An 18,903-nucleotide genomic window follows, 5' to 3' on the forward strand; every position below is an offset into this window, starting at 1 on the left:
TTTTATATTCCACATATGTGATATCATATGGTGTATGGAGTATTTTATAGGTGTCTCTTAGATCTACTTTAGAATCCTTCCATTTCCTTGTTAATTTTTCTGCCTAGCTTTTCAATATTATTAAATGTAAAGTAATAAAGTGCTCAACTATTAATATTGGGTTGTCTATTTCTCCTTTAATTTCTGCCTGCTTTTGTTTCATGTGTTTTGGTCTCTGATATTAGGTGCATATATCTCTATAATTAATACATATTCCTGATAGATTGACCCTTTTATAATTATAAAATGTGCTTCTTCATCTCCAGTAACATTTTTGGTTTCAAAGTATGTGGCTGATATTAATACAGTCATTCAAGCTTTCTTATGGCTGCTCTTCATATGATGTATTATTTTATTTCAATCTATTTGTATCCTTGAATTTACACTGTGTCTCTTTATGTAGCATAGGTGAATATTTTTATAGTCTCTAATATATACCTTTTGATTGGATTTTTAACCTTGGAGGTTAAGCTGCAATATTTGTGAGAGAGCAACAAGACTTACTAAAGTTAAAGAGAGAGGAAATTACTTGATGGGAGAGCTGTCAAAGTATTTGTAGTCATGTCTCAAAAATGCTACAAATATAAGTATTAATACTTGAAACAGGTCAGCAGAGGTCCCTAAGCTATTGTACAATTCATTAAATATTGACATTAAAACCACAGTAAAGTCATTAAATTCTTATGAGTTGATTTTTAAAAATATTGAAATTATAAAAACATATTTATTTATTATATTAAAAACATGAAGTAGATGTCCTAGAAAAAAGGTCCTAGTTTGATATACACCAGATTTCCTGTCAATTCATGTGTTCTGAATGAAACTAATACATTGAACATGATATGAAAATTTAAGACTTAATATTTTGAATCAATATGTTTATTTCACTATTTAAAACCACATAATTAATAAATGAAAACATTATTGTGGAAGGTCAATTAATGAAGAGTATATAGGATAAAAATTTAAATTCTCTTCATTGGAAATTCAGTGTATTCTTTAAGATCATTTCCTCTGGGGTAGACAAATTTACATATATTTATGTATATTTAATTTTCTGTCCAAAGAATAGTGTCATGCTTATTTTTTGTAATTACTGCAACTTGTTCTTTATTTAGTAATGTGACATGGACAGTATTTAGCAATATTGCCCATCTATCTATCTGTTTTCTCTCATGGCTATATAACCCATGTGTATGTTGTAGGTAAGTATGTTCACAAACTGATAGCCATTTAAATGCTAATGGGAATATTTCAAATATAATTATGAACATGTGCAAGTCTTTCTGCATGACAGATAACTAGATGTAGAGTTGCAGTGTCAAACAGTATGTTTAAATTTTATTTTAAAAAAGTATTTCCACATTATACATACAGAAAAATAGTCCTACCAGATTATTTGTTATGCAAATTATTTGTTGGAAAATAATTTATTGACTTAATTTCCATTTCCCAAAGCACCAGTGATCTTTGTCTGTTTTTACATGTCATTGGCCATTTCACATTTGTGAATTTCTTGTTCAACTTCATCTATTTTCATATTGGGCTGATTGACTTTTTGTTGGAGATTTGAAGTAGTTCTCACTGTACAATAATGACCAATCCTTTTCCCATTACAAGCACTGCAGGATAGGTTTGCAGAAAATTATTTAGGGCTCTATGCGTGACTTAACAATATCATCTACTATGGCACCATATTAGTTCTATTTTTCTTTAAACATGTGTCAATTATGTAGAGAGGTAGTATGGAAAATCCTATGGTAAATTTTCTCTATAATTACCCAAGCATCAATTTATTTTTAAAATGAATTATACCTTAGGCTGATGAATATTTGTTATATGATATAGATACTAGTCCTCTTGACCAATAAGACAGGTACGCTTTTCCTCACCTAGACCATTTCAGTTATAAAGTGCTTTCCTAATGTGCTGTTTTCAAAAAGGACTTCAGATTGCTTTCATTTGATTTACCAATTTTCCATAGTGTTTGTGTAATTTTTGTGTTCTGCTCACTGCTACTGATTATGTCAGTCAAAGTGAGCCTAGGTTTAAAGAACATAATGTTTTTATTATTTTTTGTCATGAGAAAGGAATGAGTGTTTATATATAAGTTTTAGGGGAGGGACAACACAACAAGCTCTGAGGAAAGAGAAAACAATGAGAAATGCTGATTGAAAATGTGATTATATAGAATAATAGTCATTATTGCAATCTGTTTTCAACAAACACGTTGAGTTTCATGCTGTATCTGCTAGTAGCTAAGTAATGCTGTATCTTGCTTTCAAAGAAGTATATATAGATAGAGATAAGATATATAAATATATTCAGGTACATTTGAGGAAATGAGTTAAACTGGATGAAGACAAATGACTTGCCATGGTTTTAGGTAAGAAGTGATGCTGAGGCAGGATGCACAGTAAAGACCAACAAGTGTTAGTGGTCTCACAAATGAGAAGGAAGGGTGAATCTTTTAACACAATTCCAATTATTGAACATTTTGTATAGCAAGATAAAACTGCAAAATTCTGCATCAAAATGAAGTTAAAACACCCTGAATATCTGCAAAATAATATAGATACTATGAATAGACTTTTTTATATAAATTTATTTTTATTTTTATTTATTTTATTTATTAGCTGTGTTGGGTCTTCATTGCTGTGTGCCGGCTTTCTCTAGTTGCGGAGAGCGGGGGCCACTCTTCAGTTGTGGTGCACTGACTTCTCATTGCTGTGGTTTCTCTTGCGGAGCATGGGCTCTAGGCTTGCGGGCTTCAGTAGTTGTGGCACGTGGGCTCTAGAGCACAGGCTCAGTAGTTGTGGCACACAGGCTTAATTGCTCCGCGGCATGTGGGATCTTCCCGGACCAGGGATGGAACCCATGTCCCCTTCATTGGCAGGTGGATTCTTAACCACTACGCCATCAGGGAAGCCCTATGAATAGACTTTTATTGTTCTTGTGTCAATATGTGAAACACTGTTATATTCAGTAATTTATTTTAGTATAACTGTTGAGTTAAAATAATAAATTTCAATATATACCCATACAGTTTTATTTTTATTTAATTTTTCACCAGTTTTCCTCTTGGCATGACATATATCTAACCCTTAAACAGTTAAAAAATTCCTTGAAAACATATTTTGATGGGAGGTGCTAAAGTGTGAAAAGTCGTTTAGTCACAGGAGGATGGGAGCCTTTTCATAACTCCTTCCTACTGGAATAAACTGGAAGAATTCCATCTATGGGGCCTTCCTGCTTCAGAACCTAGATACAGCTACTCCCTTTTCCCCTTCTTTCCTATTTTAGCAAACTTCTGGCAACAAAACAGACAACATTTTGTGAGGACAAACACAGCAGTTGCCACACATGCTAGCAGGAACCCAATCACATCCAGAGAGTGGTACTGGAACCAGGTGAGGTCGTGGACGGCTGGCCGCAGGTGCTTGGCTCCTTTGTGGCGCATGACAAACTCGATCCAGAAGACTGCTCGGTCCAGGGGCTTCATAGGCTGATCATGTTGAATGGTTGATAACCACACTGCCTTCTCTTTGTATCTGAAGGAAAACCAAAGAGACATCAATTTATAGAATGAGCTAGAAAAGATAAATATGTGAAATTTCCATGCAGATAGAAGGAATGAGTAGCACATAGAGTGGAAGAAAAATTGATTATTTTCCTCAGAGATGATTATAGAGACCTCAGCTTATGGGCTAGAATTTGTCAAATGTATAGATTTCAAGCTATGAAGAAAAGAGGGAAGATGGGAGAGGAGAAGCATTTGTAGTCTAAAGAATAGAATACGTTAAATCGTGAAGGCAAAGAAAAAAGAAAAGAAAAGAAAAGAAAAAACACATGATTTGAGCATTCAAAGCTTGAGTTATCCAGTAAGGAACTCTTAATACACCTGGAGGAGAAGTTTTAAAATACAATCATATTCCAGAGATAGGAAGTAAATCCATGATGAGGCTCAGAGACATGTCCAGGCAGCGCTGGTCAGGAATTGGTTTTGACCTCATTTTAGTGAAGTAGTTAAAGTGTGGAACTTGGTTCGGCTTGGTTTGAATCCTGACTCTGGCGCTTATCTTGCTGCCTGCTTTTTTCTTTTCTTTTCCTGTTTTACATTGTTAAATAGAATGCATAGGAATAGTATCTTATCTGATTATTTAGAGGAATAATATTTTGATTCCTGGATGTATTCCTAGTATACAGCAGACTCTCAGTACATGTTTCCTAATATTGTTGCTTTCCTGTTAGTTATTTTAGAATATGGAGTGTGCTCAACATTTCACCTTCAGGCTTTGGAGTTATATTTGTTTTTACTGTTGACATGATTATGCACTAACAGACGAGGAAGAAGGAGGAATAAAAAAATATGGCTCACGGACTGTGAATCACAAAGTGCTATAACATGGCACTGGAGCGATAACAATGGAGGTAACTTCTCTCCCTGTTCTGTAAAAAACACAGTGGGAGCACTGGGTTTTTGAGAGGTGGGCAGTAATCCGGAAACATTTTTGTAATACAATAGGGAAAACCTATAATGAAGAAGTTACTTCATATGTGCAAAGGACTTATTACAGTGTGTAGCATATCATAAACATTCAATATATATTAGCTAATAAATTATCATTTTTGACACCAGCTTTACATTATTAAAAATTAAAAAAAATACAAGGATACTAGAGAGATATACTTTTACATAAAACTGCCAACTGAAATATATATTTCTTTAAAAAAGTAAGAAAACCTTCTTACGGTTTTCATTGAGTGTAATATTTGTGCTAAAATTAAAATTAAATAACACCACTTTTAAAGCACAAATGTCCACTGTGCTATTATTACCAATATATTCTCAAAACGTTTTCTTTCCAAAGTCATTATGAAACAAAAGGGGGATAATATATACACCATATTTGTGATATTAATAGTAATAGTATTACTGAAATTAAATCACAAAAAAATTTGGAAAGCAAATGTTTCTGGTTTCAGAAAAATTGTTTTTTATATAGGAATATTGCAACATGTCTCTTCAAAGTCAATTAATTTTTGATTTTACAATTCTTCCAAATAAGACAAAAATAAGCACAACCTAAAGAACTAAGAATGTATCTACATTTATAAGTAGTATCTACATAGTTGTAACTGAGTAAATTAGAAAATTCTAGATTTTTACCTTTTCTCATTGATGAGAAAAAAATATTAGCACGGAAAATTTGAGAAGTGTTATTGGGAATTTGAGATGGATTATGTCATGGTGATTTACTGAAAATAAACCATCTTAGAAGAGTTTGAGACCTTTGAGTTCACATGCTGAAAGAAAATCGTGTGTCGAGTATTCCTATAACATTCATGGTTCCCTGCTTTAACTTTGTTGTCAGTGCTTCCTCTTAGTCCTTGTTACCACTGAGTGATTCTTCTCATTCTAATGATTAGCTCCTTTTTTTAAAAAAAAAAATATTATTTAGTGTTTAGGCTGCTTTGGGTCTTCGTTGCTGGCCGCGGGCTTTCTCTAGTTGTAGTGGATCGGGGACTACTTTTCATTGTGGTGTGTAGGCTTCTCATTGCGGTGTCTTCTCTCGTTGAGGATCCAGGGCTCTAGGCACGCAGTCTTCAGTAGTTGCGGCACCCTGGCTCAGTAGTTGTGGTGCACGGGCTTAGTTGCTCCGCGGCAAATAAGATCTTCCTGGACCAGGTATTGAAACCATGTCCCCTGTATCGGCAGGCAAATTCTTAACCACTGCACCACCAGGGAAGTCCCTAATGATTCGCTCTTTCAAAATTTCTCCACTATCTTTAAAACTCTGACAAACCTATCCCCTACAACCACAGAAAAAACTTAATGTGACACACTAGTGTCGTTAGTAACAGTAGGTTACTAATAACTGTTTACAAAGCATTGAGCAAATCTTACTCCTCATTGTTTTTACATGAAGACTCCTGCTGCCTCCCCTGTTTTCCTATGAGAATTTCTCTAGAAATAGTATATAGTAAAAAAAATTATACTCACGAAGGATTATTAATGACTTGCTTTAATGCACTGAGCAAATCTGTTGTTGACAATGTTTGGAAGTCCAATCTGACAGCTGCTCCCTTGGCCTTTACATGAGCAATGTTATCAGGTTGATCAGCAAACAAAGGAATGCCCACCATAGGGATCCCGTGGTAGATGGCCTCATAAATGCCATTGGTTCCACCATGAGTTATAAAAGCTTTGGTTTTTGGATGACCTAGGATTGAGTGAATTTCAGTAAAATTATTAATTATAAATCTTAGAAATAAAATGAGAAATGGGCATTAGAAAGCACTGAAAGAAGCAATGTCCTTTAGATAATAGATGATTATACACAGGAAACTGAATTTAAGTTGCTTTCCGAACTCCGAGCAAGGATTCACTAAGCCTGCTGAAGAGGTAAGTGAAAACTTCATGAAAGAAGTACTTTGTCACTTGAACTTCACAAATGAATTCAAGATTGGTAGGTGAACAGCTTGAAAGAATAATCTGGGTAAAAGAAACCACATATGCATAAAAAGGAGGGAGGACATGTCAGAAATATATTCTTTTAAAGAAATAGTGAAGTCATTTAGTCTGATGAAAAGGGTATTAAGGTGACAGGAAGGGTAATTGTAGTGGCACAGAGGAAGGAAGAGCTACATTTATCATAAAAGGTGTAATTGCCTCGAGAAAATGTGGATTTTCTCCTACAGAAAATGGAGAGTCACTGGTAATAAAAGAGGAGCTGGTATTTTTCAGTGGCATTTAAAATAACCAGAGGGAAAAAGATAGGTGTAAGGAGAGAATTCAGAGACAGAAGAACAATCCACGAAGTTGTTTACAAGTCCAGGTGAGAAGTGATTACAGCCAAAACAAAGATATTTTGATTCTGACCATAAGAAACGTGAACTGTGTATAATAAAATGACAATTGTTATATTTTCTCCTATTTTCATCTAGGGCTTGAAGTAAAAATAAAGGAGTAAAGTTTTCTTTTTGAGTGTTTCAATAATAAAAACTCGGTAAATTTGTTTCCTGTTGAAGTACTATCACTCTACTCAGCTGTTACTCATGTTTTCAGTATTTGTTCTGCCAAGTCTCACCAAGAAGGTCGTTCTGGGGGATCCACTCATACAGCCGAGTATTGGGTCCTAAGGTATCTGGTTTCTTGCCATCATATCTCCATAGAACCTGTTAGGGTAAAGGAAATACCTTATTCCATTCATTGAACTTCAAAGTTATAGCAATAGATTTCTAAAGAGATTAAAAGACATCTAGTTAAATGTCTTCCATGTTACAGCTAAGAAAACAAGGACAAGAGATCTTAAGTAATGATAACTACTAATGTGCTGATATCAGTAGGAATACCCACATTTTATGAACTTATGTTATTAGGTATGGTATGCAATAATGACATCTCACACATGATGCCATAGAGAAATAAGATTTTGAATGACAAATTTAAATGTTTAAGGAATTGTTACATGGTATCTATTCTATTCCCAAAAACAGTGGCAAATTATTAATAACCTATACATTTATTTTGCTTTATTTTATACACTAACTCTCATTTTAAAGTTTAATAGCCATTTGCTTATTTCTTTTTGACTCATAGTAGGGAGTTTATTTATATACACTTGCTAATATATCTTGTTATCTTATTAGAGTTTTCCATCTTTTTTTTACACAAAGGGAACAGCATGCAATCAGCCACTTAAGAGAATTAATATTTCTGCTTATTTATAATTTATTAGGAACAAGTTAATTAATGCTGTTTAGGAAGTATTAGTTCTTTTAGATTACCATTTGTAACGCACTGCTTCCAAGAAAAGTGACGATTAGCAATTTTTGACATGAATCCAGTGTATTACCACTTTTCTAGGTTTGGAAACTGTTTAACTTTAGAGAAGAAAAGCCCGTCATTAATTTGTAACAAACAATAAGGCTTTGGAAAAGTTCCAAAATTGTGGTGCTAAAATTTATTCAGTTGACCCTGAACACTTCAACAATGAAGCACAAAGCATTGATAGCATTGGCTAATGGTGGTTTCTATGCTCAGTACCAAGATAAGGTACCAATTTTGGAATTCCCATGCAATTCTCATAACTAGATTATGATTTACAGTTGTTTATTTGCTACTTGCTATGTGAATACAAAGTAGATTCCCAGCAAAAATAATTAGCATAGGTGTTTAGGAGAATACTACGATATCAGATAGTAAACTAAAAAGTAGTTCACAAATATCCAAAGATTCCTGGTGTATTTTATGTATTAGAAAATAAAAGTTGTTACTCTATCTTACGGAGAAGCAGGCAGCTGAGTCTTTTCCATTCCAGTCTTCCTCAGGCTTGACTCCCTCCTATAGTCCCTCTCCTTCCTCCATCAGGAGGAGTAATGTGATAGGTTCGAAGCAGAGTCCATTAAGGGCCAGACTTTACAGTGCACAGGGTTCACCTTAAGAGCAGGACCCCATCTTCACCCTTTCTCTTTTATCTTCCTGCTTCAGACTTTGGCAGGGTCCAGTCAACCAGGGAGGTTGATGTTTCTCTTTTTCTAAGTCACCGTGGCTGGATGGGTATCCAGAGGCAGGTTGGGGAGCCCTGGCCATCCTTTCTCTGAATAGCACCCTGAAAATCACACTGAATAGGGCTGTTCCAAAATTTAGGGGAAGTAGAAGGGGTTGGAATTACCTGGCAAGTAAAAATTGCATGGCATATTTCAGACTTTTATCAATAATGCTTAACATTATGGTACTATTACACCTACTGTTAAAATTTAACTCCTGAGAATACTTGTATGTGTATCATGTCCTCAGGAGTCCTTCTAGGTAAAGGAGCAAATTACACAGTAGAATCTGGTGATTTCTTTTGTTGCCTATGATACTATTATAATACCAAAACTCACACTGTATTTCTTAAATATATCTCTTTTTGATTACAATGTTAATCCAAAGTTATTGTCAATCAAAGCACTCTCTACTACTTGAGCACCTGCCATGTGTATTTTGGCTTTTATAAATATCTGAGATACGTTGGAGCTATCATAATAGTTTACCTTTCTTGCAGAAATTGTCTGTAATAAGATCTTTTGTAGAGTTTAACAGACATTAAATAGTTGTCCACCTTTAAGTTACTATATATACCTTTTGTGGAATCTGGGCAAGGGCTGATGCAATCACATTGGCTCTTTCTTCTGTCATGTTACTGACCATTGACCCCAAAGTAAACACCACAATACCATTTTCTCCAGAGCTCTGCACAAACTCTTCCATTTCCTGTGAAAAAGCAGTTGTTCCATCACAAAAGAGCAACAACACAGCAAACGTGACTGAAATGATGGCTACGAACTGCTAAAGACAGAAAATCTGGTATAGTCAGGAATTACTAGAGTAGTGACTTCTTACAAAAATGTGGTAAAATACACATAAGACAACATTCATCATCTTTATCATTTCTAAGTGTATAGTTTAGTAGTGTTAAGGGTATTCACACTTGCAACCAACCTCCAGAGCTTGTTCTTCAGGCCCAAACTGTAAGGCTGTGTTCATTAGGAAACTCCGTTTCATCTTTCTCCAGCCCCTAGCAGCCTTCATTCTACTCTACAGTTCTACAAATTTGATTAGTCTAGATATCTCATAGAAGTTGAATTGTACAGTATTTGTGTCTTTGTGACTGGCATATTTCGCTTAGCATAAGGTTCATCCGTGTTGTGTCGTGTGTCATATTTCCTTTCGAAGGCTGAGTAATATTTCAGTTTGTAGATACCACACTTTATTGCTTTATCTATTGATGAACACTTGGGTTGTTTTGACCTCTTGGCTCTTGTGAATAGGGCTTTCATGAACACGGTGTGCAACTATCTCATTGGCATCCTAATTTCAATTCTTTTGTATATATGCCCAGAAGAGGAATTGCTGGATCATATGGTAATTCTATTTTTTATTTTTTTGAGGAAACTCCATAGTGTTTTCAGCAATGGTTCCTGTATAACAGACCTCCTCCCTGAGGCCCTTGGGAAGGAGATGTGTGATATGAGGTCATTTTCTTCTATTATGTGTATTTGTGCAAATGTGTATGTGTGTAAAAGCAAGAAAAAAGATACACAGTAGTAAGAAGGAGATACAGTGAAACAATGTTATATCAGATTCTTCATCAATAATGCTATTGATTACTAGCATAGATTCTTGGAATGATTTTCCTTACCTTTAATTTTTTTATTATTATAGTTCTACTAAATCATTTATTTATTCTAGGCAGATTTTCTGGAGAATTATTTTATTATAGTTTAGTCACTAGTATTTCATTTCCCTGCCTATTAGCAATAAGAAAAAGTTACGATTTGAATGACTTTATCATTCTTTCGGCTCAATAATCCTGATACCTTACCTTAAACTTTGTCAATATTTCCCAAACTCTCTCTCTAAATTACTAATCACTGACATTGAGGAGTCTGGTATTGTTGTTTGGATGTTCTATGAAACAGTCCTATGAGTCCTATTTATAACCCAGAGATACACCTGTGTATTTACATACTTGAGTGACCATATTGCTAAGTTTGTTTACACCTTTTACTCTGAAATCAGTGTTGTATGATTGATGTCACAGCAGGATGTGCTACATGTAGTTCACTTCAAACTAAATAAATTTCCTGATGAAGCTGGATTTGCCTGGAATTGTTTCAAAATTATCCTGTCCAGTGATCCCAGATCCTTGCCAGTTAAAAATAATTTTGTTACTTCCTATACTAGAATAAGTCCACGTTGCTCAATGTACTCTCCTACAAAAAAAATATATGCTTGGAACTTTTTCAGAATGATTTTGTCCTGTAGTCCTTCACAATTTACAATATAAAAAATTTACTATTTTTTGCATTAGAAAAATTCCACATTGCTTAATGTAGTCTATTGAAAAACATGTAGAGAGGCAAAATTTTCCTGGATATCTAGTCAAAATTATGTACTTATCTTTTAAATTTCTTTTTTCTGTCTTACATTCAGTGTTCTTTTCTCTCTGGAAAATAGTGACCCAACCCTTCCATCATAAAAATGTATATTTTCTGATTATACTTATTGTCATAAAAAATTTTTTTTGAAAACTATTTTTAACAGAAAAAAGAAAAGATGAGTTGGTGTTTTCAGACTTTAACCTTGTAGACTACATCGTATAGAGCATCCTTCAAAAGTATAATTTCTGCCTCATGATATCAGTCTCAACTCTAATGTCACTGAACTTTCTTGAGTCACATGGTGCATCCAGGTATTATGTGTATTTCCAGTGACCTGTAGCAGCATTTAAAGTTACCTGTCCTCAGTGTTTTGTCTCATTGGCTTGTTATCCAAAGCTGCTTCATCTCTGCTGTGGAAGATGCATCCCTATCGTATTATTGTAATATATCCTTTCTTTAAAAAGTAATCACTGATGTGGATTGATTATTCTCATTCTCTGACATCTTTATGAAAATAATATGAGCTCATGAAAAGAGTATGCAAAATATGAAAATTTATAAAAATGAAATAAGGTATACTCTGCATCTAGGGATGTCCTTAGTTTAAAATTCATATACTTTTTTAAAAGGATGAAATATCTGACATAAAACATTATGTAATTTAAGGCATATAATGTATCGATTTGATACATTTATATATTGTAATAGGATTGATTGCCATTTTAATGATAGTTTGCACCTCCATCATGTCACATAATTATCACTTCTTTTTTTTTGTGGTTGGAATAATTAAGATCTAGACTCATACTGCACTTGATGATTATAGTACAATATTGTTGTCTATATTCACTGTTCTGTACCTTAGATCTCTAGGACTTATTTACTATGAGATGCAAGTTTGTACCCTTAAAAAACATCTCTCTTATTCTCCCAGCCCTCAGCCCCTGGTAACCACCATATTACTCTTTATTTTTACAAGTTTGAATTTTTTAGATTATACATAGAAAGGATATCATACAGTATTTGTCTTTTTCTTTTGGAAAAGATAAGTAAAAATGACAAGCTTTAGCTAGACTAACAAGGAAAGAAGACGACTCATGTAAATAAAATTGGAAATGGAAGAGGAGACAATACTGATACTGATACAGTTGATATAGTATTCAACTGATACTACAGAAATACATAAGGTCATAAGAAACTACTGTGTAGAATTATATGCCAACAAATTACAAGAGATAATCAGGAAGAATTAGGAAACCTGAACAGTCATAATGAATAAAGATACTGAATCGGTAATCAAAAATCTCCCAACACAGAAAACCCCAGGATCAGAAGTCTTCACTGATAAATTCTATAAAATATTAAAATAATATTTAATGCCAGTACTTCAAAAACTTTTCCAAAAAAATTGAAGAGGAGAGAGGGAACACTTTAAAACTCATTATACAAGGCCAGTATTACCTTGATACCAAATAGTTAAGGACACTACAAGTAAAGAAAGCTATAAGCCAATATCCAGGATGAATATAGATGCAAAAATTCTCATCCAAATATCAGGAAGCCAAATTCAACAAAACATTAAAAGAACTGTATCCTATGACCAAGTGGAATTTATCCTTGGGATGCAAGAATGGTTCAACATAACCCAAATCAATAAATGTAATACATTGCATTAATAGAATAAAAGATAAAATAACTTGATTATCCCAATATATTCAGAATAACATTTGCCAAGATAACATCCTTTTCTGATAAAAACTGTCACATAATGGGTGCAGGAGGAACATACCTCAACATAATAAAGACAATATATGACAAACCCAAAGCTAACATGCTCAACAATGAAAATTTGAATGTTTTTTCTCTAAGATCAGGAGGAAGACAAGGATGTCCACTCTCACACTGTCAACATAGTACTAGAAGTTCTAGCTAGAGCAACTAGGCAAGATAAAGAAATAAAAGACACCCAAATCAGAAAGGAAGAAGTAAAACTGTCATTTTTTTTTTGTGGATGACATGATTTTTTGTACAGATAATCCCCAAAACCTGAACTAATCAACAAATTCAGTAAAGTTGCAGTATATAAAATCAACATACAGAAATTAGTTGCATTTCTCTATATAATAATGAAACATCTGAAAAAATTATTCCACTATGATAGCATCAAAAACAAGAAAATAACTAGAAATGAATTTAACCAATGAAGTGAAAAATCTGCAGTTATAAATACAAGACTTTGTTGAAAGAAATAGAATAAAATACAAATAAATGGAAAAACATCCTGTGTTCATGGATCACAAGAATTAATATTAGTAAAATATCCACAGTACCCAAAGCCAAGACATCATACCTCACAATTTCAAATTACCCCTAAAATTATAGTATTAAAAACAATATGGTATTGGCCTAAAAATAGACAAATAGAACAGTGGAAGAGAATGCAGGATCCAGAATTAAAAGCCTGCATTTATAGTCAACTAATATTCGACAATGAAGGCTAGAATACCCAGTGGGGAAATGTTAGTCTATTATTTCTCTGCTGAGAAAACTAGATAAACACATGCAAAAAAAGTGAAATGAGACCCCTACCTTACACCATTCACAAAAATTAACTCAAAATGGATCAAAGACTTAAACATAAGACCAGATAATACAACACTCCTTAAAAAATGTAGGAAGAAAACTTCTTGAAGTTGGTCTTGAAAATGATTTTTTTGGCTATGACTCCAAAATCACAACAAAAGAAAAAATCAAAAATAGGACTACAACAAATGTGAAAGCTTCTTCACAGCAAAGAAACAATCAACAAAATGAAAACACAACCTACAGAATGGGAGACAAGTCTTGCAAATCACATATTGAGTGAGGGATTGATATCCAAAATATTGACACATTTTGTCAAAAGTCGATTCTTTAAGAGGTATTGAAATTTTCTGAGAACCTAATAATTAATGCAAAAGTAAATAGTGTGAAGAAATAGTTTCCTTATATAATGAAATCTTCACAATCATCGACTTGGATTCAAATCTTCTTTTGCAACTTAGTAACAACAACTACAATTACTAATTATTATGATTATACTATTATACTATTATGATTATATTATTCATGTTTTCTTTGTCTTTCTTCCTCTCCTCCTAACTCCCCCACCCCCACTGATACTCTCATGTTCCTGAAATAAGAATGGTGAAATGTCTCAAAATATAGGGTTAGATAGACCAGAGCTTTCACTAATCTTATTTCAGTCTTTGGACACTGTGAAAATTACCATAGATAACTCAAAAACAATTTGCAATCCAAAGAGATACTGAGTTTTACTCTTGAAATAGATATCAGTTTTAGTTTTCCACCAATAAAGAGTGGACAAAAGAGTCTCCTAAGAGATCATAAAATAATCTGTGAAAGACTGTTTGCTCCCTATTTATGTCTTACATAAAATTAAAACAGATCATATCAATATAAAACATTATATTCTTTCCTTCCTAAGGAATAGCATCTTGTAAACTGAAGAGATCTTTATAATTTTAAACTATGGGCAGTTTTCAGATTCAAATGGCACAAATTATTTTGTCTTTAGTATATGTGCGGAATTTATGATTCTTATATATGCAGTGTACATTTTCTCTGTGTTCATTCTGTCAGGCAGCTATGGTATCAAGACCTATGTTCCTTAAGGGAGCTTTCTTTACTGAAGTTTTTGTATAGGGTTGGTGTAGGCAGAAAACACCTGTTCTAACAGAGTAAGTTCTCTCTTTCATGCTGTAAGATGTAAAACCCTGGGATTTCAAATGAGAAATGGTTTAAATGCTGATGTGAAAGCAAGGAAATGTTGGATTTGGCAGCAAATCCAATTGTTAGGGCCTGCATTAGTGTTGCTGAGGAATGGTCTTCTTTATAGCTAGAGCACTGGTGAAGAGCCTCAATTCTCAGAAAATAATTTTAGCTTTTCATCTTGCTCATTTGATTGCTAAAGCCTTAAAAATGTATTAAATTATATTTTATTTAAATTAATTTTATTAAATTTATTAAATTACTTTAATAACAATTTTTTTCTAATTAAAAAACTTTTAGAATTTACTTTTAAATCACTCCATGGGATATCTACTTTTTAGGACTTTGCTAGAGAAGGTAGTCTTGATGGGTTGGAAAACCAGTTTTGATTCAGTTAGGAATTAAATACAGGTGACTGGCACATGCTGGATATTGATAGTATGTAATAGTAACAAAATAACAATAATGGCAGTAGTTAACATTTCTTCTGGATCACTATGTGCCAGAGACATTTTGGATGCTTCATATGTACTAACAATTTTTTTCCTCACAAGAACAATATGAGTTTGGTACTAATATTACGAGTGAGTGTGGTCATATTTCTACGAACACTCTAGTCTAGCTTTCCATTGTTGTCCGTATCTTGCAATAACCTGCTAAATGGTTTCCCTTTTCTCTCTTGCCCCTTTACAATCTAACTCAGTGACTACATCCTGTGTTTTTTTTTTTAATGTGATCAAATCTCTCCCTTAACTCTTTTAATTTTCTCCCTATGCCTTTACTAGATGCTTCAAACTCTCATAATTATTTGTATTCCACTCACCTCTCCAGTGTTATCTGCTTCTTTACTCAGCCTTTCCTGTTTAGACCAAATTTGGACTTCTTGGGATCTGTCATTACTACCCTATCTCCTTTTCTTTTGTATCTTCCTCCACCCCTGCCCTATCCCTTCTGTTATTCCTGAACATCTTTCAGATCTCACCTTAATTACTAATAACTCAGAGATACTTTCTATGATTCCTGCTGGATGTTTCCTTGGCATTGTGGTTTCTCCTTATTATGAAAATTAACACACACTTTTTATTACTTGCTTGTATTCTCTTTCCAGGTAGAGTGTCAAGTGGCAGAAACTGTGTCTACACCATTTCTCTGTATATTATCATTTCCTTCTGGAATATGCTAGTCATTTTATAATTATTTTTAAATGAATGTCTGATGCTTTCTTATGTGTTGAATAATGAAATAATTTAACTGACGTTCTTAGTCTCCCAGTTTTCCCATTTTTATTTTGTAATGATAATGAAATTCAGATACTTTTGTTGGTATAGAAATATATGAGTTTCTAATTGGAAGGTCACTTTATCCAACTTCTTACATCTCTCTCACTGTAATTAAACATTCTAAATAAGGAACACAGGATTATTCCTATTAAAATGCAAAGTCAACAAAGCACAACAAAGAAGAGTAGGTGACCTTAGGCAGGGGTTTGGCAGGTTTGCAGTGGAGGCCTCCAACAAATTCAAAATTTGGTAGCAGTGGGTAAGGAAATTCAAAATCCCAATAGGTTCGAATGAGCCACTTTTCAGCTTTCCCCATTGTCTCTGATAATGTAGTGGGTCTTCCTGTACATGAAAACAACAACAACAACAACAACAACAAATGTTGGATCAAATGAGAATATTGCCATGTGTGTCTATAAGGTACATTTTGGGAAGAAGCTTGGAATGAGGTAGCCAAAGATGTTGGGATGTTTCCGTTCTTTGATAAATGTATATGTATCTGTATAATATAAAATATAGTATAATCTGGAAACTGAGCTAAACAAGTAGAAACAATTTCAAAATGTTACCTAGATACTTGTGCTACAAATATGTGTGTCACTCTTCAATCTACATGTCTTCATTTATGAAGACATTTTATGAGGCTTCTAGAGACTTTTTTTAAGTTAAAAAAAGAAGTTTAGTCAGATGGATATACAAACACTTAGAGAAGTTCTAAGTATTTCATTTTGTGGTTTATGACCTCCTGGAGTGTCCTGAACTAGTAATGGACCACAGGATTATATCTTATCCTATAATTTAATGTTTCCATAATATTTATGTGATTGATGGAACATTTTATATTTTCATTTCATCATTTCACTTATAGCAAACAAATTTCTTTGACTTTACATTTATACAAACTCAAGGCACTAGGAAAATTAGGACTTCATGCTACAAACTAAAAACATGACTTACCTAGTACTTTGCTGTAAAACTGATTCCACTTCTTCTCATTAAATGTTTGGAACCAAAAGTCAAAATAAAGTACATATATCATATTTTTAACCCTCTCCATGAATGTCATGTGATCACTTAATTCTGAAAGTATAACAGGTACATAGGATGGTGGGAGTGTAAGTCTTCCACTAAGCTTTTCAACTGAATAGCCAGGAGAGAAGCGGAGACTGTACACTAAAGGTACTTTAAGTAATTCAGCCAACAGCTCACCACAGGGTCCAATGGCATCCGCAAGAACGACATCAAACTTTGATTTATGTAGCTTTGTCATAAGTTTCTTGTTTGAAACAACATCTTTACAGTTCTTCAGACAAATATCAGAATATTCCCAAAATAAACTTTTCAGAGTTGAAAAAAATGTCCAAAGTGAATCTTTTGCCATATTTTTCCCTTTCTCAATAAAATATTGGATAAAATTCTCAAAATCATCTTTAGTTAAAGATGTAGGGAAAGTCTCATATTTGATAGCAGATGGTTTGTTGGAATCAATAAGAATGGAAGCTGAAGATGTTAGAACAGTCACCTCATGACCTCTTGTGGCAAGTTCATCCAGAATTGTCTTCATATTCAGCCAATGGCTGTATTCCACTGGCCACACCAGCACCTTCCCGCAACTCCCAGAGCTAAAGTAGCAAGTCAGCTGTAGCAGCAGGAGAAGTGAGAGCCATTTCACAGACATCTTGTTCACAGGCAATACTTCTGTAAAATAACTGTATCCTTTTGCTGTTTTGCTCACCCTTCTACCCAAGGATAAGTCAATCAGAAAGTTAAATTGTAACTCCCACATCTTAAGTAAATACATTATACAAATTGTCAGCAGCTGTGGGAGCAGTGAAAGGGCAAAGTGTAGAACACTTCTATATAATATAGGTTGTTTAATATTGTTTTTCAGTGCTATCGCCCATCTAAAATTCCATGATCTTGCACAAAAAATCCAGTATATTATGTAAGAAATAAGACTAGCGTAAAAACAATAGCAAGTGAGTCCTGTCTGCAATCTCCTTAACACAGATTTAAAGATAAGGTGACATCAGCACGATGGAGGGTTCGGAAGGCCCAACACTTGTATCCCCTACAAAAGCAACAAAAACAATAAATGGACAGGTACAAACCAATTTAAATTACTTTGGGAAAACTCAGGATTGTAATGAAGAAGCAGTAGAAATCCTGAAGAGGGTAAAGAATTAGGATGGCCATGTAGGAAAGCATGAGAAAGATTTTGCCTAAATCACCCCATCCCCCAGTTCAGAGCAGCTTGGCACTGGCAGGGATCCCCTCAGAGGGATTTCAGCCCATGGGGAAAAAGAGCAGGAGAACTCCAACAAGCCTCACCACTGATTCCATTTGACAGAGCTGCCCCAAATCCCTGCTTCTGTCTTTCCTGAGGCTGGAAAAGTCACTGTGGTGAGACCTGACCCTTGGGGCCCCATCACTTCTGTACCTTGCTTTCCCTGGTTGAGTTGCCATGGTGCCTTAGCATCTATGAGACTAGAGCTGCTTCTCTGCTCCCTACCCCCAAGGTCTAAGTCAGCACTTTGTCTTGACATAACTGGGGCCATGCTGCTATTGCTTTGGACCTCACCCTGTATTCCTAGTTGTGGCTTTGACTGGCCATTACCTAGGCTGAGCTTCTGCTGTTCTACACACCATTGCTGTGGCCTAAGTCATGGTTTTAACCTATCATCACTGGGGCTATAATCCTGCTACTTTGCACCTTACCCTGGGTCCCAATTCAACACTCTGACCCATCATTACCAGGGCCACACCAGTGCTGCTCTGCATCCCTCCCATGGGTCCTGACATGTGGTTTTAACAGGTCACCACTGGGAACATGCTACTGCTGCCCTGTGACTTCCCCCAGGGCCCAAATTGAAACCTTGAC

General features: G+C 34.4%; 1 protein-coding gene across 2 annotated transcripts; it reads right to left on the minus strand.

The window, feature by feature from the left end:
* Positions 1 to 2,678: 2,678 nt before the first annotated feature.
* LOC130849336 (UDP-glucuronosyltransferase 2B31-like) lies at positions 2,679 to 17,710 on the minus strand. 2 transcript variants are annotated; one of them, XM_057728142.1, is made up of 6 exons: positions 17,232 to 17,710; positions 16,216 to 16,364; positions 9,170 to 9,301; positions 7,131 to 7,218; positions 6,044 to 6,263; positions 2,679 to 3,590 (listed from the first exon to the last, which is right to left on the minus strand). In XM_057728142.1, exons 1-6 carry the CDS (start codon positions 17,698 to 17,700, stop codon positions 3,311 to 3,313), a joined length of 1,338 nt encoding a protein of 445 aa, XP_057584125.1. In that variant the 5' UTR covers positions 17,701 to 17,710; the 3' UTR covers positions 2,679 to 3,310. The 2 variants fall into 2 exon arrangements, with proteins under 2 accessions (XP_057584125.1, XP_057584124.1); XM_057728141.1 differs by having other exon boundaries at positions 16,980 to 17,710.
* Positions 17,711 to 18,903: the final 1,193 nt, after the last annotated feature.

Source organism: Hippopotamus amphibius, chromosome 3 (assembly GCF_030028045.1).
Source record: "Hippopotamus amphibius kiboko isolate mHipAmp2 chromosome 3, mHipAmp2.hap2, whole genome shotgun sequence".
NCBI lineage: Eukaryota > Metazoa > Chordata > Mammalia > Artiodactyla > Hippopotamidae > Hippopotamus > Hippopotamus amphibius.

Bases quoted from the DNA above. Each gene is read 5' to 3' on its own strand.
- LOC130849336 (XM_057728141.1), bottom strand. From the start codon at position 17,700: ATGTCTGTGAAATGGCTCTCACTTCTCCTGCTGCTACAGCTGACTTGC. The intron at 16,365-16,979 runs GTAAGTCATGTT...TTTCATGTACAG, and splicing joins GTTTTACAGCAAAGTACTAG to GAAGACCCACTACATTATCA. The intron at 9,302-16,215 runs GTCACCTACTCT...GCTTTTTCACAG, and splicing joins CTGCCAAACCCCTGCCTAAG to GAAATGGAAGAGTTTGTGCA.